The 22128-nt window shown below is 44.0% G+C and overlaps 1 protein-coding gene across 1 annotated transcript in view; it reads left to right on the plus strand.

Moving 5' to 3' along the window:
* Window positions 1-22128, plus strand: part of UNK (unkempt family zinc finger) — a 45566-nt gene that overhangs the window by 19328 nt on the left and 4110 nt on the right. The window contains exons 4-16 of the mRNA XM_014950033.1: window positions 845-1054; window positions 2586-2762; window positions 3186-3316; window positions 3427-3562; window positions 5104-5221; window positions 6207-6291; window positions 8197-8339; window positions 9649-9696; window positions 10592-10792; window positions 15038-15106; window positions 15805-15979; window positions 17109-17210; window positions 18695-18883. Of these exons, the coding sequence (XP_014805519.1) occupies window positions 845-1054; window positions 2586-2762; window positions 3186-3316; window positions 3427-3562; window positions 5104-5221; window positions 6207-6291; window positions 8197-8339; window positions 9649-9696; window positions 10592-10792; window positions 15038-15106; window positions 15805-15979; window positions 17109-17210; window positions 18695-18883 (1784 nt within the window). The remainder of the gene's footprint in view (window positions 1-844; window positions 1055-2585; window positions 2763-3185; window positions 3317-3426; window positions 3563-5103; window positions 5222-6206; window positions 6292-8196; window positions 8340-9648; window positions 9697-10591; window positions 10793-15037; window positions 15107-15804; window positions 15980-17108; window positions 17211-18694; window positions 18884-22128) is intronic.

The raw sequence follows: 22128 nt of genomic DNA on the forward strand, positions 1-22128 counted from the left end.
CAGATCACAGTCAGATCATTATGTTGACCTAAACCATTTTGTAATCCTCTACAATCTGGGTTTAGAGAGTGTTATTAGTGTCACAAATAAAAGCTTGTGACTTCTTTAGTTCTCAGGATAAAAGAAGGCACGTACTTCCAGAGAATTACGTATTAAAATTAAAGCAACATAAACGTGCAGGAATTCGAGGATAGTTATCTCACTTCTCAAGACCGAGTCCTGAATTCAGAAGATTGCAAGAGAGAAATTGATTCACTTTAATTTCATAGTCGACTGTGTACTGAAGGAGCTGAGTTAAACCAGGAGGACAAGGCATGAAGGAGTCTTTTAAAAAAAATCATTCTCTCAGTAACTTGAAGCTTTAAACATGGCTACAAGGAAGTGTCTTTTGTTTTGTTTTTTTTTTAAAACTGAACATATAGGAAGGAAAAGGGAAGTGTAATTTGTTTTGTTTTTTTTAAAACTGAACATATAGGAAGGAAACCCCTTTTTGCCCAGATAGATCTCAGATCTAGAGATAGAAATGGATAAAAAGGTAGTTAAGAGTTCTGCTTTCTCTCAAACTCATGAAAAGCCTCTTCTTCATCAAACTGATACCGAAAGGCACAATAGAAAGTGATTTCGGCTGTTGTTAGCATTGATGTTTGTGGCCTTGTAACTGGTATCTTCCCCTTACAGCCAGCCAGCACCTCCCAGTCTGTTACTGGGGGGGAAAGCAGGGGAGGGAGTGGGCATGGCGGGGATGGATGTGGCCGGGGTTGACCTGGGCTCTGCGGGGTGGTTGGATATTGCCTCTGACCAGCGTCCTGGCTCTAATCTCCTGCTTTTGGCTTTCCTCCTGCAGTTACCTGAAGGAGTTCCGCACGGAGCAGTGCCCTCTTTTCGTGCAGCACAAGTGCACTCAGCACCGGCCCTACACTTGCTTCCACTGGCACTTTGTCAACCAGCGTCGTCGCAGATCTATCCGCCGCCGGGATGGTACCTTTAACTACAGCCCTGACATTTACTGTACCAAGTATGACGAGACCACAGGAATCTGCCCAGAAGGAGATGAGTAAGTAAAGGATGCACCCTGCTTTTCAGGCATCAGGCTTTTGGGATCGGTCCAGGTGATGATTCCAGCCAGTTCTTGTAGAGATGAGGCAAGTCAGCAGTAAAGCAGCTTTGGAACATACAGAACATGGGAACAGATGTCAAATCTGTAATAGCAGCCTGTGTGCTCCAGGCCTGCGGCGGGGATGATACTGAGGGTGGTTTAGAGGGATTCAGTTCTTGCATCGTTCACTGTCCTCATGAGCCTTGGCATCAAGACCTGTCAAATAATAGGTCTTGCTCACTAACAGGGTCGCTAAGTTTTTAACTGATTGCTGAAAGAGGAGGAGCTTTGTCCTCTAGTCTGCCCCCTGAATTATCTCTCCCCAGCTTTTTGAATCATAGCAGTTACTTGCCAGTCTTCCTGAACTTTTAAGAAGCCAGCAGGGAAAGATGGGTAGCCAGAATAATGCAACATAAGGAAGAGTTAGTTTTATTGGGACTTCTCTCCATGTGACTGCAGTAAGTTTATCTGGAGCAGAGATGGATTTGGCAGACTCCAGCAATTATAGGGTTAAACCAGTAATAGAACCTCAGCCCTGACAGATATGGAAGAATAAATAATGTAGCCAAACTGTGGTCAAACATAAGGACTGTTTTATATAGAGATGCTATAGAAAGATGGAATTTCAATTCCCTTTCATGGTGCCAGTGTAAACACACAGAAAAATGCTATTTATCAGGAAAAGAATATTTTTTTATTTACCCAATCAAGATCTTGTGACTACAGTAGAATAGAATAGTCCCTCAGCCTGAAGCCTCAGTTTTCGATACTTTCTTCTGTGTTAAAAGAGAACTGGAAGGAACTGGAAATAGGGTATTTGATCACTGGTTTGTATCTGGCTCAAACTCAGTGAATGAAAACTGTTGCCATCTCAGAACTCTTTGCTGATTTGTACTTTTAGCTTGATGCTGTAATATCTAAACCTTACCTATTCCATCTTGTTCTTTTTTTTATTTCTCAGTGTAGATTGTTCTTTTTGAGTTTAAGAGAGGAAACAAAACATAAATTAAAATAGCAGTGTTGTAATTCTCCTTTCTTGTCCCGTGCTCTGCATGAAGGATGCATCTGGCTATAGATAGACTCTCGCAGCCCTGTTGGAGTGCATCAGCAGGAAACAGTAACAGCACAAAGTCTAGATGGGCTGCTGAGGAAATACTGTGTGCCATGTGATGTCCCCTCAATCATGGCTTGGATATCAGAACGCCTTGACAGCGTCCTTGCTCTTTTCCAGATCCCTGGCAGTCACTAGGCTAGAATAATAACCTGCTGCCGGCTTGTCTTTTCGGGAGGGAAACTATTATAAACTGTGTGGTGACAGTTTTAGGGGTTCTGTGTAGCTTTGGAAAGTGCAGCATAAGAGAAGGGGCAGAGTTAGCAAAGGTGGTGTCAGCTGCAGCATCCTGTGTCGGCAGTATGTCTGCTGGTAATGGTGAGTCCACCAGCTGTGTGACTACACTTGGACTGTTCTTCCTCTCCTTCTGTACCTCAGGTGCCCCTTCTTGCATAGAACTACTGGAGACACAGAGAGGAGGTATCACTTGCGCTACTACAAAACTGGAATCTGCATCCACGAGACAGACTCCAAGGGAAACTGCACCAAGAATGGAGTCCACTGCGCGTTCGCTCACGGGCCCCATGACCTGCGCTCTCCCGTGTATGACATCAGGTTGGTAGAGGTGGAGGCCCTGTGTGAAAAGGGAAATTTCTGTACCTAAATGGAAAGTCAGATGATTGAAGGTGTGAAAAACTTAATGTTAGACTGATGGTGATGTATCCCTTCCCAGTGCTGCAAAATCTGCAGGGAGGACACTCAAATGGAGGAGGGGGCCACACTTTAAACTAGTTGTGCTGTGGTTTGGAGTCTGATGGGGGGAACGTGTGTCCAAATAAAGTATCTGGAATTCCCAGGGAATAAAGAACATGAATTGCAGTTGCTGTTTGACTGAAGAGGTTCTGACAAAAAAAAATGCATGAATGAAATGCACCCACTTAGGAATTGTTACCATGGTCCAAAATGTCAGTTTTTATACGCATTTATTTGTCTCTTCATCTGCTCAGTCTGTATGTTCATTTAACTCTGTCCACGAAGGGAGCTTCAGGCAATGGAGGCTTTGCAGAATGGTCAGACTACATCAGAAGGTGGCATAGAGGGTCAGTCTGCGGTCGCTGCTAGCCATGCTATGATAGAGAAAATACTCAGTGAGGAGCCGAGGTGGCAAGGTGAGTGTCACTTAGGATCTGGGGAAGTCTGGTGTTCATGAAGTCAAAAACTTCTGTATAGTGAATGCAGGTCATGGTCATCTCCCACTCACTGGTTGCCTCTTTTGCAGATACAACGTATGTGTTGGGAAATTACAAGACGGAGCAATGTAAGAAACCCCCCCGTCTCTGTCGCCAGGGTTATGCCTGTCCCTACTACCACAATAGCAAAGACAGAAGAAGAAGCCCAAGAAAACACAAATACAGGTACTGTAGTCCTGGATATTCTATTTCCCAGCTGAGTGCTGAGGTGCAGTAGAAGTCTGTAATGAAGGATCTAGCATTTTGTCCACTAGATCGGTTTTTATTGTGTCTCCAAGGCCTGTACTGACAGGTGTGATGGGCTGTTATTTCTGCTTAGGAGACAGAGTAACAAATAAACAAAGAGTTTTGCTTTATATAGGAACCAGTATAACAAATGACTGTTGCTAAATCATGTTACAACTCTGGTTTTATGGCAAACAGAACCTGTGTCTGGCTCCCGCTTACCATATAAACTCCTGCTTTAGAAAGTGGTGCAAGAAAAAGAAAAGAAAAGCGAGTTTTAATCCCCATCTAGAAACAAACTCACACAGCAGTGTTTTCATGGTAAAGGGTTCTGAATCATCAAGCTGCTTGTTGTGTGTGCCTGGTGATGGGGATCGTGAGGCACGGTGTGACCAGTGCTGTAGCTGGACATGCATTCCTAACCAGCTGCTAAAGACTCTGCTTTAGAGACACCGGGGTGTTCCTGTCACTCAGCTGTCGCTGGATTTTTCAGCGTGCTGCGTCTCCCTCGACGCATTTCATCCAAGTTATAGGCCCTCATTTCCTCCAACACAACAGAGCTTTTGTTGCGGTCTCAGTGGGGCTTTTCCTTAGTTCCTTTTTGAAAAACATAAGAGCAGACCAGAAAGCCAGGAGAGAAAATACCAGGGATGTTCTCACTTCCCTTCCCCACCCCCAACATTCACAGAAATTTTGGAATTGGCACTGAAATCCTGTAATAAAAAATAATAATAATAAAAAAAAACAAAACAAAGGAACATTACCCCAAATTTCAGGAGAAACAGAAACACTAAGCCAGTCTTCGGGCAGCAGCCGTGTTCTTTCTGCCTGTGCCTGGGTCCTTTGGGAAGGGAAGAGTGGAAAGCTGCTCCCCTCCTGATTTCCACTCATTTCTGTGTTGCTTTCCCCACCCCCAGCTGATGTGGCTGCCTTTCATGCAGGCTCTGCTGCTGCTATCTGCTTCCCTCTGCTGTTGTGTGAGGGAATGGTTAAGAGCATAAAAAGCAGGGGAAGTAGGTCACCACAAAAATTCAGACCTGGGAAAAAGAACTGTTCCTGGCTGGGAGAAATAAAATGGACTTGCCTTTTCCCCAGTGACCTGACTCAGCTTCTTTTCCACGTGGCCATACTATAACCCTGGAAACATACCACTGTAAGGGTATTATGTGTTTTAGGATTAGCCAATTAACTTATTAACTTTCTATGAATGTACAGTTCCAAAACAGAAACCAGACCCAGCATCTCTGACGCTAATCACATCAGCTGCTAATATTGTTGGTTCAGGTTGCATTCAGTTTCAGATGGAGAGCTAAGCCATGCTTCTCTCTTTGGGAAATTGGAAGGGGGGAAGATGATGTGGGGGCTGGAGGAGCAGCAGCCAGCCAAACAGATTGTACAGCAGAGGGTGGACAGCCAAACCTGCCTCTCGAGTGAGGAAGGAAAGTTCAAAGCACGTTTCTCCTGCTACCTTTTTTACACAGATCTTCGCCATGTCCCAGTGTGAAACATGGAGATGAGTGGGGAGATCCCAGTAAGTGTGAAAATGGAGACTCATGCCAATACTGCCACACTCGCACAGAACAGCAGTTCCACCCAGAGGTACAGTAACCTGCTCACTCGGTTTGGTGTCTGCCTAGAGGAGCAAAAGCCTTCCAGTCTCACAAAGTAAATTAGTGTGCCAGCTGGGAGGGCTGCTTGCAGCATGGACCTGGGGTACAGAGAAACTGCATGTTGGAAGTAAGCTGAAGTTCAGCTGCTTGACAAGGGTACCTTTTCATTAGGTAGGCAACATGGGAGGAGGTAAGAAAAGTAGGGGGAAACTCCAGTGTAAGAGCAGTCTCATATATGGGGGTCCTTTTGAAAGCATGATGTGGGTTTGCAGGTGAGCATCCAGCACCTGGTTCCTTGAGGAAAAAATCTTGGTTGATGACGATCGCTCTAAACCATAGACACCCGTGAACTGGTGCTGAAAGGCACAAGGCTCTTAGTTGAGAGCCAAGAGAATTCCAATATCCTTACAAAAAGTGTAATTAAGACCTTGTCCTAGTCTGCTTCATGTTACAGTGTTGAAAAGCTTTGTTGGGCCTGTATCGGCAAAGTAACCATTGTCACCGCCTGTCAAACTGGGGGGAAGGGGAATAATCCATTTCCTACAATCATTGTCAACGGTTTGTTATTTTCCTTGCAAACGTGTGGCTGTAGCTTTCTGTGCTCTCATCTGTCACCTCTTTTTTTTCCTACCTTTTACCATTTGTAATATCCATGGAGCTTCCAGTGAGACTGAGGGACTTTATGGCAAATGGTGACCTTTGGGTGAGCTGATGTGTGATGGGTTGGTCTTTGGGTGAGCTTAGCTGCAATGGGCATATTCTGGTGTTTCTGTAACTAGAGTGGGTTTTCCTTTCTTTGAAGCAAAGCAGTGAAATGGTCACCCTGAGCTCTGCTGGCCTCTGCGCCTTTTATCCGTGTTCCTATCTTGCTGTTGAGTCTCTCTGAAGTACTTTTGTACCTGAGCTGCTGGTCACTGGTTTTTCCCATTCATGTCTGGTTTGTTTTGTTTTGTTTCTTTTTTCCCCGTTCTTAGATCTACAAATCCACCAAGTGCAATGATATGCAGCAGTCTGGCAGCTGTCCCCGAGGACCCTTCTGTGCCTTTGCACATGTAGAACGTACGTGGGCTGCTTCTCTTGTCTTCCATGAATATTTGAGCTATGGAGAGCTTCTGGCCAAAATAGGTCGTTTAAAATACAGGGCCATTAAGCTAGAGCTTCTGTGAAGTATTTTCAAAACCAAAAGTATTAACCTTGATAATTCCTATAAAACTATGCTGGCGTGGGAGGTGTTGGCAGAGCTGAAGGCAGTAGGAGTCTGTAGGACTCAGCCCTCGGTTCTCCCTGCACTGTCTCTTGAAGCATCTCCCTGTGTTCCCTCTCGCTCGCTTAGTTCCCTGTATCTCACTTGGGGAGGACTGGAACAGAGGGAGCTGCTTTTCTTATGTACATGGATGAACTGTACCTAGCTAAGTTGTAAAATGTTCTATTTTAAAATGCTGAGGATAAACTTGCTGTTTATAGCTGATGTATTGATCTGTTTTAAAAATCAAATACTATTTTACTATTTATAAAGTTTTGCTTAGAGTTTAAATCTTTAAGTCAGGCTGGAGAAGAAAAAATATGCAGCTTTTTTGGTCCGCTTTCCTTCAAATCCTCTTTTCTCAATAGCTCCCTGATTTATAGGGCATTATTTCAATCCTCACTTTCATCATCTGTAAACCAGCAATGCTGTTTTGGTTGTGGGAATTCTATATTCAGGTAGATACTAACATCCATAGATAAATGCTTGGTTCCTGGTCCTACGGCTCCTACTCAGTTTCTGCACTCCAGTCTCACTGATGAATTTGCAGCAATTAGAGCAGGTTACTCAGAAGTCAATAGCTTGGCTCTGATACTGACTCACGACATGGCTTTGAGCAAATCTCTTTGTTATTTGATTATCCTTCGTAAATGGTGGAATTAGTAATTGCTGCCTTTGTCAAGGAACGGTGAGAGTAAATTCCCTACTGGTTATGCAGTTCCTTTTATAGGAAGCCTTGTCGACAAGCAGTAATTAGAGCTGGAGCTGTGGGCTGTAATGGCCCAAAACACAGCAGTGCAACTCTGCAGTATGATCCAGGAAGCTTAAGAGAAAATGAAATCTTGATAAAGAAACAGTGTTTAGCAAACTCCCTTGCGTATAACAGAGTATTTTTGTTTAGGAGATGCTTTATTCCTAACAAGATTACTGCACTTAATACTATCCTACTTCAAAGCCAGAGTAAACTGGCTATTCTGTGGCACTTGAGTCATTCTGACCTGGTTATTTCTTGTGCTGTCTTATGGAATTGTATCTTTTGGTATTTTCTTAGCAAGGTGAACACCGAGAGCCTAATTCAATTAAAATAATAGGCATCCATTTATTGTATTTACTCTTAGCATGAGTTTTGCTGATTATTAGCAAGAAATGTGTTGAAACCAGTAGGTTAAAGATAATGTGATACAGGCATAGTGTTGGTTATATATTTTTTTTGTACAGATGCTGAGCAGTGTAAATACTAGAAGTCTACAGCATCTCTACCTTCCAAACCAATGACACTTTCTTTTTGTGGATGCCTTTTTATGTACATTACTCTTTTTTTTGGTAATGTTGTGTACTAAGTGCAGATGGAAACTTATCTTCCTCAGCTAATTATAATGCACCCATCAACTTTGTGCCTAGCAATGAAGAAAGCTTTGGTTAGTTCAAGACAGCTGAATGAATAACACATAATTCATGCAGGGAAGATAATTTTGGACCAGCTTTAATGGACTAAAGAGGAGCACAGTGTACAAGTGATGACAGTAATAATGTAAGGAATATTAGATAAGTAGTAACCATTTGCTAGATAGGATTTCTCCTTCCTTCTATACGTATAAGTAGATGCTTGTGGACTATTTCTTCTTTCAAGAATATCTAGGCGTTCTTGTTTTTAAACATCTTGTGCTCCGTTGCAGTTGTATAGCTTTGAGTAATGTTCAATGTGCTTTTATTATTTCCAGAGCCTGCGCTCAGTGAAGATTTACAGCAATCCTCCACTGTGTCCAGCCCGACACAGGCAGGGCCCGTGATGTACATGCCGTCAGCGGCTGGCGATTCCGTTCCCGTCAGCCCTTCCAGTCCACATGCCCCAGACCTTAGCAATGTATGTATCACTCTGGGAAAGCCTTCTACATACTCTATAAACCTGGGTTTCTCTGAGTCTCTGTACTTCTTTCTCCCAAGAACAGAAGTCTTAAGAATCCAAAAGCCCAAAGAATATGGTATTTTTCTTTTGGATCTCAGCTCTGTGCTTTTTAGAGGGATCTGTTTGTTTGGAACATACAATTCAGCGGCTTTAGTATTGTCCTCTCACCTATAAAATTTCTAAGCCTTCCTTTCTGTGCAGTTTGTTGATGTACTTTCAGGAAAGTGGAATACATCTGCACATGAAGTCCAACTCCTTCCTGTCTGGAGGTACATATGGGGCTTAGTTTCCAAGTACTCTAATTAAAGGCCGTGAGCCAATAACGTCTAAAGTACATAACCACAGTCGAGTTTGTTTACATATGTAATCTCAGAGGCTTAACCTGTGCATATTGTGTGTTGCATTATAGGATATCCTCGATTCCCTCCCTCTCCTACTTCTGGAGGTAGCTGAACTCTATGTTTAAGGAATGCCCCAAGTTGTTGGTAGTTCTTTGTTTTAGTTGTGCAAACAAGAAGGAAGATCTTTAAATGCTGACCAGATACACACAGAGAGATAAGAAGCCCGTGGAATGCTAGACCACTTCATTTTTCCTGAGATTTTTTTTTTTTGCTCGTTAAGTCTTTCCTGTTTGCAGTACTGTTGATAAGGTGTGTAACCTTTTCAAATGGTTGGTTGAGGTTTTGCGAAGGTAAAATGACATGAGTTTAACTCATTTGAAACTGGTCAGGAAGAGGTGAACTCATTTAGGACCTCTGTTTTATCTTATTCCCCTTCTTTGAAAGGAGAGGCTGATAGTTTGATTTTATTAGTGCCAAAGCCAACCTAACAGTTCATAGTTCTCCTGAATTTGATTGCAGCTAGAATTCCAAACAGATCTTGAAAAGTCTGGACATAATATTTTCTCTCACTAAATAACACTGTGGAAAGCCATAAAAAACAAACCCCCTTCATCTTAGGGATGTATCATCTAGATTCTCTGAAAACTGCAATGAAATGGAAGATATCTTCCTTTTAATAGACTGTTTAGGTCTTTTTTTATCTCAAGCTCTTAGTCTTTTAAACAGTCTTTACTAATCCTTGGATATGTGCCAAACGGCAACACATGTCTTTCTGTGACTTCATCACTCCACAGGGCCTCTGCATGTAGCTTGCAAACAAATATGGCTTTGCTGGTGATCATTTTACATGATGAATTAATCAGAGAAAAAGGTCCCTCTAGCAGCCAGCCTCACGTGGCCTGTTCTGTTTTGTATTTGTACTGTAGGTGTGGAATAAATCAGGAACTCTGCCAACTAGCCCCACCTCCACCACAGTGAGTAGTATCTTTGCGACTGTAGGGAAGCATGGACAGCAGAATGTCTGTATAAAAACAAAATCAAAACATTGTAGGATGCTCCTTCTTCCTAATGCCAGCCCAGACTGTGCCATATCAGAATCTGTGGTAGCAGGAGCTGTCTAAATGTTGTGTGAAGCAGAGTCACGCTTGCCAGTGCAGGCAAATAATTTCTTGTCCCAGAGAAAGGGGATCTCTGCATTGATTCTTGTTGGTGCTTTCTCTAAAACTTGTCTCAATATCCTTTGCTGCTGTCTGTGGCTTCATCTACAGTGCAAAACTAGCCTTGTTGCATGTGGTTGTGATCCCTGGTTATAGTCCAAAGAATGGAATTGTTGGAAATCCTTGGGTTTTTTTTAATGCAGTTGTTGGTATTTGGCTTGTGCCTGCATTAAAACTTTCAGATTTCCAACTGGAAAGCAAAAGATAGAGTATTACATGTAGCTCAGATATGCTTGGTTGTTCTGACTGCCATAGCATGTTTCCAGGTTTCACACCATTACTCAGAGTGCAGACAGGATCCCCTGTAGCTTAAGGAAAGCGAAGAGAGTTTTGGACAGCTTTGGAAACTTGATCAGTTGCATCTGAGGCCTCAGAAAGAGTAAACCTCACTAGAGCTGTAGGTTGGTTTTTATAAGACTGCACTCCAGTGCAAAGTAATGACAATAAAACCAGAATTGTGGGACTGTCTATCCAGTATCTTCTGGAACCTTTACCTGTTTCTGAAGTCCTGTTTGCCAGAAGCTTGTATGCTTGTGGTGACTGTCAGTATAATCAATGCAGAGTGAAGTGAATGAGCTCTTCTGTGGGATGCCTCTCCTCTTCAAGTTGTCGCTGTTGGCTGTACTTTCCTGACACTTGTTCCTTCTATTAGATTCTTTGTAGGAACAGCAGTCTCGGAAGCCCATCTAATATATGTGGGTCTCCTCCTGGCGCCATTGGAAAGCCACACAGCTTGGAGACCATTGGTTTTCCTCCAGACTCAGTAACAGCAGCTGGCAGCTACAAGAAAGCACCGGGGTTTGAGCGAGAAGATCAGGTGGGGGCCGAGTATTTGAAGAGTTTCAAATGCCAGGTTAGTAGGGAATATTGGCTGGAAGAGTTGGGGGGGTTGAGGAAGAATGAGAAATTGCCCAGTTTAGTTTGAATGTATTTTTATTTTTCATGGAACAAAAATGAGAAAGCACTGTTCTCATTAGCAGTTCTCAGATCTTTGCTGTTGCTTTCAACCTCCCTTCCAGTCTCTTCCATCTTACATCTGTTCTTGTCTGCCCGGCTGCCATCACACACTGGGTTTGTAGAAGTCAAGTTGCTGCTTGTTTTCCTAATCCCTCACAACTTCTGTCCTGTGTTGACCCTGAGTAGCTTCCCACATATCACTTCTTGCTCTTTCTTTTTCCATATTCAGATCCTTGCCAAGAGTTGCTGTTTCTCTTGCTGTATTGTCTCATGGAAACTCATCCTTCCTTCTCTGTTATCACTCCGAACTCTTACCTTGATCTCCGTGACTTGGTTTGTCTTCTCTTTTCACCATTCATTTCTTGGGTGTGTTAGAAACGTCACATTGGTTGTCTCTTCTCTGGCTGTATCATTCTGATCCTTGACTCTCTCCTGTGGCTTCTGTATTAGATTTTTAATTCCTCATTCTCATTTGAAGAACCCTCTGCAATCTTACGCAACCTACATCTCTAATGACATTCCCTCTTACGTCTTTTGGATGTCCCAATGTTGCCTTGCTGCTCCCTCAGTGTTCTCCTTCTTGGTGTCGTGCCCTAATCAGATGCTTCCTAAACCTAGAACAGTCTCTTCCATCTCTTGTGCCACACGTGAGCTTTTCCACAGTCAACTTCTTATTGTGAATTTCCTTTCTTGATGTTACAGTTAATATTTTCTCTGCACCATCCTTTCCAAATCAGCTGAGTCTAACCCAAAGCTTGGGGCTCATTTTTTATTCCTCACTGGATTTGTAAATGTAATAGAACAACATCTTGATTTAAAGGAAGGAATAGTTATTTTTATAGAGAGGTGCCTGAAAAAAAATTTCCTACAAGTTCTTTTTAATAAAAAATATATATAAAAAGGAATGAAAATACCTGGTTTACATTGCTTGAAAACAGAGGTGACAAGAAATGCTGCTTTCAGCCTTTTCAGACATTTAGACTCTTGTCTGTAATATTAAAGAAGCTAGATTTAATAAGCTTGTATTGCTGCTAGTGTTGCACTGCTGTGAGAAAACAGTGGAAATATCCCGTCCAGACAAGATCTTGCATAAAGTAGTTGGATTTAGAAGCAGACTCCGTGGGTTTTGTTTTATTTATTTTTACAACTTTGGGAAAATATGACCAAACTTTGCAGTAGGACCAGTCTTGAACACTGTTTAGCCTAATTAAAATGATTTAGTGACAAATGCAGATTAAGCTATATGCATGCATGCTTTCTTATAAATGCTTCCATTGTCTTGCTTAACGTGGATGTGGCTTAGGAAATTGCAAATTGATGCAACACGTCTTTGGGGGTAAAGAGCAGACCATGCTGTGATCCTGGCTCTTCTTGCGGGCACAGCAGCTTGTAGCAGTTGTTTAGAAACAAAAGAAAAAACATGTGCTCGTTCTCTATTGCCTCTGCTGCAAAGCAGGAGTGAACCCAAAGCCCAAGGACTGAGAGAACCCCTGTTTCCTGCCAGCAGAGGCAGGGTGCCAGGGAGGCCCTGCTTTGGAGAAAATGGGCAGCAAGCCTAAGCCAAGGAGAAAAGGGATGGAGCATGAATAGGGCTTTTAAAAGGAGGGCCAGATGATGAGCATTTATGTCTGAAGTCCAGGATGTGCTACAAAGATACTGTATTCAGGTAGCTTCTTACTCATGTGGCTTTAATTAAGAACCTGTGTTAAATGACTGGCATAAATAGCTGTTAAGATATGGGTGGAAGTAATCACAGTATGCTAGGCTTCTACAGACAAAATTAGGTGTCTCATAAGTGTCCTGATTTAATTTTCTTTTAATCTGTAATTACTTACTTTTTAAAATCCTCTGTAATTCCCTTTGGTTGCAATAGACACCAGAGATTCCCATATACCCTTTAAATTAGTCCAATAATTAGGCATTTAACTTGGTTCACTCATATTTGAAAACTGAAGAGACGCTCTGGCTCAGCTCTGCAATTCGCTTGTCATTTTTCCTCTGTAGAGTTAGTACAAATGGTTTCTATCTTATTAGAATGAAAAATGCACCTTCTGTGTTAATAGGTTCCACATAGTTTGTGGTAAGGCTGAGCCAGCAGTTAAAGTTAAAAATACTTTTCCTGAGTCCCAAAAGGTTTAGCAAGCTGGAAAAATGCTGGCTGCACTGGAAGGATTTGAGTGCCACGACCAGGAGGTGTTCCCGAGTCCTGACACACAGAACAGTAGGTTTGTTCCATGCTGGTCAGAAAACACTCAGTTTCACTCATAATTTATGTCCCCTGTTTTCTACCCTGGCTGCGACAGAGTCAGCTGGAGAATTTCAGCCTGCCCTTTGAATTTCTGTCTCGATGTGTGCCCCTTTTTAATGTTATTCAGAGCTAAAGGAGACTGGTGACAATTGCTTTGCTCTATTTTTCACTCGTGTTACGTGAATTCAAGTCAGCGAGGATTGGGACTAGCTTAGAAACGTATTCACTTTTTCTCCTCCTTAAAGGAAAAAAAATAAATAAAAAAAACCCTATTCCAGTAAGACTTAACTGCAGCAGAGCCAGCTCCCTACGCTGGCAGGAAGCCTCTCGGCGGGGGGGGGGACATGGCTGCATATGTGCCTTCAGTTTGGCTGCTGCCGTGTGTCGATAGCACATCTTGTGTTCAGCGGAGTGTCGAACAGGGGAGGGATGTGTTGGATAATCTTGCGGGCGTGTTATCAGACACACACAGATGCACTGACGCACCGCATCTCTTGCACACAAAGGAAGAGGAGGCTGCGGTCGGTTTTGCTGTGTGTAAAGGCCTGGTGTTGTTGCTCAGGGGAGCGTGAGAGAATGGTACCCACCGCAGAAGGATCTTTGCATCCGTATCTCAAACTGCCTCTTTGCTGCGCTTTGACCTCCCCATCTGCCCAAAGGCAATACAGCTGAGCAGAGAAAATGATTTAATTAAGTAAAACCAAGGGAGGAATTCTTCCGCTGCTCTTTTCGCCTGTCTGGTTATGTCATCCCTCTCCAGCAATCGTTTATCTTTCTCATAAGGCTGTTTGAGCCAAAAAGTCAAGGCCTATCACTTCAGGTCAGTGTGGTGTCTCACGCGCTGCTGTTGGACATCGTGCCTGAGTCTCCCCTGTAGAGATGGAGACTGCCTGCATTTGTGATTCAAAACAATTGAGCAGACTTTATGCCCAGAATATGTCTCTGATTCGGACTGGGGGGGTTGGAGAGCAAGTAAACAAGCAGCCCTGACTCTCAGCATTTTTTTTTGCTCTCCCTCTGTGCCTGGAGGGTGCGATTGATCTGCCTGTGCCCTGTGCATGGGAGGAACAGGGCAAGGCCCCAGAACAGACCATTACACACTGGTGAGCTCACGAGGCTACTTCCTTCCCAACTCTGGTTATTGTGGCGCAGAACTGACTGATGTTGTGAGGCAAGAGGGTTGATATCCGTTAAGGATATAGGGCTGGAAGGTCCTCAAGCAGAAGTTTTAGGCTGGATATTAGAAGTCTAAATGTATGTTGGCATTCATGCAGTTTTGCAATTCCAGGCGGCCTTGACCTCCCTGATGTTTTGTACCTCTGAGCTCTGTATTAATAGTTGGGGGAAGGATATTTATTTTTTTAAATCAGTTTTTGATGATGTTGCTCTTTAAAATTGGTTATTTATCTGTGTTTCACTTTGCAATCCTAGCTGGGAGCTGGAAAAGTTTGAGGGAAAACATAATCTACATACTTTATTTTTCCAAAGCTGAAAAATGTTTACATAATTTAAAAATATGGTGTGCCTCCCACCATTTCTGGCCCTTTTTTTAGATACTGGCAGGGCTGATATTTCTAGCAAGGCAAAATAATTCATTTTTGGTCTTGGTTCTTAAGATGTTTTTTGTGCTAGCAGGGGGCTTTTACACTTGCCTTCACTGCTGCTATTTGTGACAAGTCTTTGCATAACTCTAGGGGTGATGCCTTGGTATACAGAAAGCAAATTACTTGGGATGTTTTCAGTTCACTGTGCTTTTGCACTCTCTGAATTCTCTAGTGCCCAGAGCAGGCTGTAAGAGAGGAGGGGAATGTGTTTCCCATGGCCTCTCCAAAGCCATTTTTAATTTTCCTGCTAATCCCTCTGCTTATCTTTTGTTCTGTTTCTTTCCTGCAGCAAGCAAAAATTAAGTCCCACTCACTGGAACACAGGAGCCAGGACCAACCTTTGTTACAGCCCAAACAGGTACGGTACTGCTGGCAGAGCTCTGAACCTAGCTCAGTGCTCACACCACCACAGGCAAGGACACGAGAAATCTCTGGATCCAGACAACTCTGCAGGGAGTAAATGACAGCCCAGACACCATTAGGGATGCTCAGCTTGAGGGATTCCTTTACGAAGATGAGATGGCTTGCTGGAGGTGTTATTTGAGAATGGCTAGACCTGTGTGAATTCAGGATAGATTCATAGGCCTGGACCGTGCTGGAGAGAGTCTCCAAATTGCAAAAAATTGAGCTGGAATGGCTCTCTGGAGTCACCTAAGTTCAAGGATTCAGCAAAGAGAATTTAATATCAGGTTCTAAGTCGTGTGCTGAGCTAAGTCGGAGTGAGTGATTGTGTGACCCATGGCTATGATTGCATGCAACCTGTGGGTCACAGGAGTTAATTCTGGGGCAGCCTGAAGGATGTTTGTGATACTGGGGTGGGAGGGGGTGGGGGGAATGGACAGAACAGAAACCAGTCGGCAGAAATTAAAGAAAAGCTGTTAATCTCTCCCCCACCCCCAGCCCAGTAGTAGCACCAGCCATCTGTCAGGTTGGAACCAGGCAGGAACAGGTTTGTTGCTGATCTTTGGCTCATTCCTGCTTGTTTCTGGAGGGATTCTTCTATAAAGATTTATGTTTTATTTTCTACCTCTTTGCCTCTTAAAACTCTTGTTTCAGGACATACTGGGTATTCTCCCAGTGGGGAGTCCGCTGACATCCAGCATCTCCTCTAGTATCACCTCCAGTCTGGCTGCAACACCACCAAGCCCTGCCGGCACCAGCAGCATCCCAGGCATGAATGCCAATGCCCTCCCTTTCTACCCAACCAGTGACACCGTTGAGTCTGTCATAGGTAACTTTGCCTTTTTTATTTATGCTAATAGGGCTTCCTCAGACGTGGATCACCAGGTATGAGAATTGGAATAGCTTGGGTGTTCCAGTGAACTCCAGTTTCTCGTCTCTGTCAGCGTTGGCAGATTCCTGAGGCTTTTTCTGTGACTGTGACACATCTGCTGTTTTCTGCAGGTCATTATGGATGAAATTCACCCACAGGACCAACAGAAGGCCTCTGAGCCACTTACTCAGAATGTCAGATGGTGTAAAGGGCCTTAGTTTTAGGTTTGTCAAAGTGACAAAGAGGTCTTGGAGGAGGCAGGAAATCACAGGGGTGTTTTCCACAGTTACTACCCCTTACATTCAAAATGACAATTTTATAGTGAGGGCTCCCACCAGGTAGATTGTAAGGACTTGCCCTTCACAGAGCGTAGGACAGAGGCTGTAAGGAAACAGAGAGCAGGAGAGTCCAGAGTGGAATCACTGCTCTTAGATAAGTACAGGTTTTTTGGTCACCTGTTTTTCCTTTTTTTTTTTAATCCAACGTTTCTGAGGTGATCTCACTAATTTGTTAAAAATAATAATAGAAAGGAGTGGGCAGGTGTGGGATGGAATTATATCGATCATGATTAGTGATGAGGCATGTTCAAATAGATAGAAAACTTGCAGGCATTCATAAGCTTTCTTTATTTTACCCTATCTTTGAACCTCAGAGATGTTTTTCAAGTGTTCCCTTCTACTTGTATTTCTTTTCTGAGTGGCTCTTCAGCAAAGCAGGGACAAAGCACAAGCCAGACCCAGACATGTCATAAGCCAGTGTTACAGCATATTATGGACAGACTTTAAAGAGCAGTTTGGAGAAGACTTATGGGAACTGCTGTTATTTCATCAAATGCCTGTTTTCTTATAACATTTGGGAATACTTTTGAGACAAAAAGAGATGAGATCAGGCAAAACCTGAACTGAAAAGCTGCCCATGACACTTCTGCCAAACTGTTTCAGAAGAGCGTTGTGCAGGGCGGAGAGTAGGGCCGTGCAGACTGACAAATAGCGAGCGAAGGCTCCTCTGCATGTAGGCTCTTTGGCCCATCCTATCTCTTGAAGTTGTTGGTCCTTTATAACATAATTGGTACCTCTGTGTCTGGCAGAGTCTGCCTTGGATGACCTGGACCTGAATGAATTCGGAGTGGCTGCCCTGGAGAAGACATTTGACAGCAGCACAGTGCCCCACACGAGTGGCATCATGATAGGTACATGAAAGCAACAGAGCTTTCTTTATCTTCTGCCAAGCAGTGTTGCCCAGTCACCTCAGTGGAGCCAGCCCTACAAAGCTCTAAAACCAGTCCCCGAATTACATTGGTTAAAACAATAATTATAACAAACTGGCAACTGCTGAGCATCTTTGAAGTGAAAGCTTGCCCTTATTGACTAGCAGAGCTGAGTTCTTGCCATTGGGCCCAAGTGTCTTGGGGATGTTTCTTGAGACTGAATGGGACTTGCTTGATGGTGGTGTGTGGTTTTTTTTTTTTTTTCCTGAAGTGTGTAAGAGGACTCTTGAAGGCATCTGATACCTTTTAAAACAGGCCAAAGTATAACAATTTGCATCTTAAGCAGAAAACCCTCCCTAGCAGTAACAGGAAGCTCACTGACCTGGTAATGCTATCCATCTGTCACAGAGTGTCATCAAGGTCTGCTGATTTGATTCCTGTAATGTCTGTCTCATTTTCATACGTGGAGGTAGGCTAAGGCCTCTTCTACCTGTCTCTAATGAATGTCCAGGGAAAACTAAACTGTTTCATAACTTTTGGAAGTGGTTGTAGTTTCTGGCCACCCTTGCTGTGTAAAACAGGTTTTTGAACGGGAGCTAACTTTGGTTGTCTGAAGGTTTCCAAGGGGGCTACACTGCCTGGAGTTGTACTGTGGAAGAAACCCTAAAGAATATCACTTCCACTTCCCTGCCAAAGATAAGAGCCTGGTTGGAGAGTTTGCTGTGCATGTCTGCTGATAACCCTGCTTCTGCTGCTACCCATCTGCAGCGGTTGAGAAGTCCTCCACACTGCTTTTCCCTCTGTTCATGTCAGGTCTGGGTGGTACCTGGTGATCTTCTAAAAAGGGAGATCAGGAGACAGTGGGGAGCAGGGCTGAGATCTCCCTCCATCTGTCTGTGGCTGGCAGAATGACCTTTGCATAAGGGAAGTGTGATGTCTTTCGAGGTTGGGTTTTTGTTTATTTGGGTTTTTTATTACTGATAGATTCAGGCACTTTAGGTCTAAAATGACTAATGCTAGTCACTGATTTTTAGTGGTTAAGATCAATGACCTGACCCAGCATGAGCATCTGCTCACTGCAGGTTGTTGGAAGTATTAAAGGCAGAAGCATGTGTTTTTAGAGGTGAATTTTTCATTGCTAAGTATTTTATCAGATACCAAATTAATCTTCTCTGGACTGACAGGGACTGAGCTCTGCTCAGAAAACTTTTTGTTGCTTTGGCTGATGTCAGAGTAGTCTCCGTTGAACTCTGGAGGGTCTTAACCTACGTGGTTCATGGGATGGCAACTTCAGAGCTCCTCTTAAAGGCTGAGAGGGGAATGAAACACCACGACAAGAAGCAGAGGGAGTCCCGAGGGGTTTAGGGAGGAGGAAGGGAACCTAATGCCTTCTGCTCTGAACTCCTGCGCTGTGCCCATGCTTCACAGTCATACATAGCCATCCTCTCTGTGTGTTCTTTGTCCAGGTGGGAGTTTGCTGCAAAGTTCTGCTCCTGTAAATATCCCCGGGTCCCTTGGAAGCTCTGCCTCCTTTCACTCTGCCTCTCCTTCTCCACCGGTCAGCCTCTCATCGCATTTCCTTCATCAGCCCCAGGGACACTTAAGCCAATCAGAAAACACGTTCCTGGGGACATCAGCTTCTCATGGATCATTAGGTAAATGCACAGTGTGTGTGTCCCATGTACATGCCTGTCTGTGCCATGTAAGTATTTTCTTTTAAGTCAGCTTTAATTTTAATGTGTTATTTCACTGCTGCCATTTGTATCTTTTCTTCCCATGAGAACAGCAACAGCCCTAGAAGCTGCTCTACCAAAAATCAGCTAATACCTTGTGAGCAAGGGAGCATTTCCCTCTGCTTCCCGTGGATCTAGGTTGAGAAAAAAGGACAGATAATTTTAGGAGACTCATCCTGATGGTGAATTTCAGGGAAAAGAGCTCTCTCTGCCTTTTCCTGCCACCAGTGCTGTGCCAAGACTTCACTTTACATGAAACTCAGAGTTGGGTCCTCAGCTTTGCTTATTTAGGGGTCTGGGGAGGAAGGATGCTGGAGAGGAAGAGAAGAGGGAGGATGCTGGGGAGGAAGGGCAGAGGAAGGATGGTGGGGAGGAAGAGTGCTGGGGAAGAAGAGCAAAGGAAAGGTGCTGGGGAAGAAGAGCAGAGGAATGATGCTCAGGAGGAAGGAAAGAGGAGACATTCTGGGGAGGAAGAGCAGAGGAAAAGTGCTAGGGAGGAAGGATGCTGGGGAGGAAGCTCAGAGGAATGATGCTCAGGAAGAAGGGCAGAGGAAGGATGGTGGGGAGGAAGGATGCTGGGGAAGGAGAGCAAAGGAATGATGCTCAGGAGGAAGGGCAGAGGAAGGATTCTGGGGAGGAAGAAGAAGGATGCGCAGGAAGAAGGGCAGGTGAAGGATTCTGGGGACAAAGAGCAGAGGAAGGGGGCTAAGGAGGAAGAGTGCTGGAGAGGAAGGGCAACGGAAAGGTGCTGGGGAGGAAGAGCAGAGGAATGATGCTTGGGAGGAAGGTCAGAGGAAGGATTCTGGGGAGGAAGAGGAGCGGAAGGATGCTCGGGAGGAAGGGCAGGGGAATCATGGCACTCATGGGGCTGGGGTGCACGGGGGGACCCCTCTGCTCCCCTGGATGGAGCATCCAGCCCCCACTCACCTGCAGCCGAGGGCGGGGGGGTGCTGTGGGGGGCGATGCTGGAGGCACCGAGGGGCAGAGCAGACACGGGTCTCCTGCGCTGCCTCTGCACTGCTCGGTCCAAGCTCTGCTGCTGCAGAAGGAAGATGAGGAGAAGCCCATGGGCAAGCAGAAGGTGGGACCCCATCCTTCTTTGCCCCCCCGGGGGCTGGCATGGTGTGGGGGGGGAAGGTCCATCAGCAGAATGACAGAATCACAGAATCACAACAACCACCAAACCAAAAACCATCACCCACCCACACAGCACCCCACCACAAACCAGTAATCTTGGGCACTAGAGCAGGCCCTGAAGAGCCATGTCTACACGTTTCTTAAATACCTCCAGGGATGGTGACTCCACCACCTCCCTGGGCAGCCCATTCCAATGGCTGAGAACCCTTTCAGTAAAGAAATGGTTCCTAATATCCAACCTGAACTTCCCCTGGTGCAACTTGAGGCCATTTCCTCTACTGCTTATAGGTCAGATTGGCTTCTGGGAGCTCTAGAGCAGACTTGGGTCATTGTATTTTTTTTTCTCCTGTTTGACACTCTGCTCCCAGTTTTGCAGCATGGACTTTGCAAAACATTACAGTGTTCCAGATTTGTCCCCTTTGCTCCTTTTTCTTTCCCCCTCTTGAGGATCTGTTGCCTGTATGAGGGACTGTGACGGGAAGAGAAATGGTTTGGAAGCTTCAGCTGTATCAGGCAGAACTGGGAACTGAGGGGCCAGCTCTATTTGATTATCCAGATGCAGGATTACCTTGAGAAATAAGACTTGTTTGATGGGCTCAAGGCTACTACAGTGACACTTGATCTGCTGATTTCTGTGCTAGTAACACTAAATGTTAGTTCTCTCTGTTGATACGAGATATAAATACTTCTTCAAATTTGAGATACACTTTAATCTTTAATATTCAGCTTAAGCTAATAAAATGATTACATGCCTTTGTAATCTGTTTCTGCATGCACTTACCTGTGTAACTGCATCCCTTGTTTGCGTAGGTGAAAACCATGCTTCCATGCCTTGCAACTGCTATTTGTTTGGCTTTAACAGCTTTTACAATTATTGTAATAAGAAAAGAGACATCAGAGGGCATCTCTACTATTATTTAGTGTTGAGGCTGGCTGTCCATCCCAGTTTCAGTAAGAAAAGGCAAAGTTGCTGATAAGGCCTGCTTTTAATTTCAAAAGCAACAAGTTAAGCAGTTATATTTGTCTTGACTATGTAGTTATACAAATAAAGCAAAAGAAAAATAGGAAATGCACAAATGCATTTAAATAGCTTATTTTAAGAAAAAAGTTGGATATATTCCTGTAATACAACAAAACCATTTTTGCTGAGGTTTTGGTAAGATATTTATATAGTAACCTAGCAGTTGGGAATCTAGAATCTGTCTGTTCTGTGCGACTTGCTGAATGAACATGAGTTAGTGTGTGTAGCTGTTGCTTATTTGTATTGCAATTAACTTAAAAATACCTAGTCCTGGGCTGGTTCCCGCTGTGCTGGATGCAAAATGTGCAGAGAAGGCATTCCTGACCAAAGGGGCTTGCTACCTCAAATGTGAAATAAGAACAGCAGGTGGAAAGAGGGAGTAAAAAGAAATGACAAGATAAGCTTGGTCAGCGTTACAGCGGAATCCAAGGTTCTCTGACATCCTGCTTAGGGCTAAGTTCCTGTTCAAGAGATGCGGAGTTTTAAAAATAAAGTCTGAGTGGGGATTCCATTAAAACTTCTTGCTTTCAAATGAGCACACTTCAGAGCAGCTGAAATGGGTCTATGGTAAGTGGCTTGAGCCAGCGAAGATCCCTGACTGCTCTGCTAAATGACTTGTGAATACACTGAAGTCCTTAGTGAAGAGGAGCTACTATTTTTCACCTATATATATATTTTTTTTAAACTCTTTGTGTCTCAGCTGGTACTAAATAGGATGTAAGTGGTGCTGGGTGAGCCCTCAGTGAGAGGCCATTGGCTTGCTTGCAGACACCATCGGTTCAGCTGCTGTAAGCTCAGAATTATCAAATACAACTAGATTTAGGAATGTCCACAGCCAGTGGTGAGCAGCAGTAAATGAAAACGACTCCTATATCAAACTGATCTCATCTCTGTGTGTGTAAGAGCTCACATCACTCAGTAGCTCTGTTCCAGTATGAGCTTTTCCTACTAGCTCTCCCCTGAGTGTAGAGTGTGGATGCTTATTTTAAGTAAATATATTTTTACTATT

Source organism: Calidris pugnax, unplaced genomic scaffold, assembly GCF_001431845.1.
Source record: "Calidris pugnax isolate Ruff unplaced genomic scaffold, ASM143184v1 scaffold9, whole genome shotgun sequence".
NCBI classification, from domain to species: Eukaryota; Metazoa; Chordata; class Aves; order Charadriiformes; family Scolopacidae; genus Calidris; species Calidris pugnax.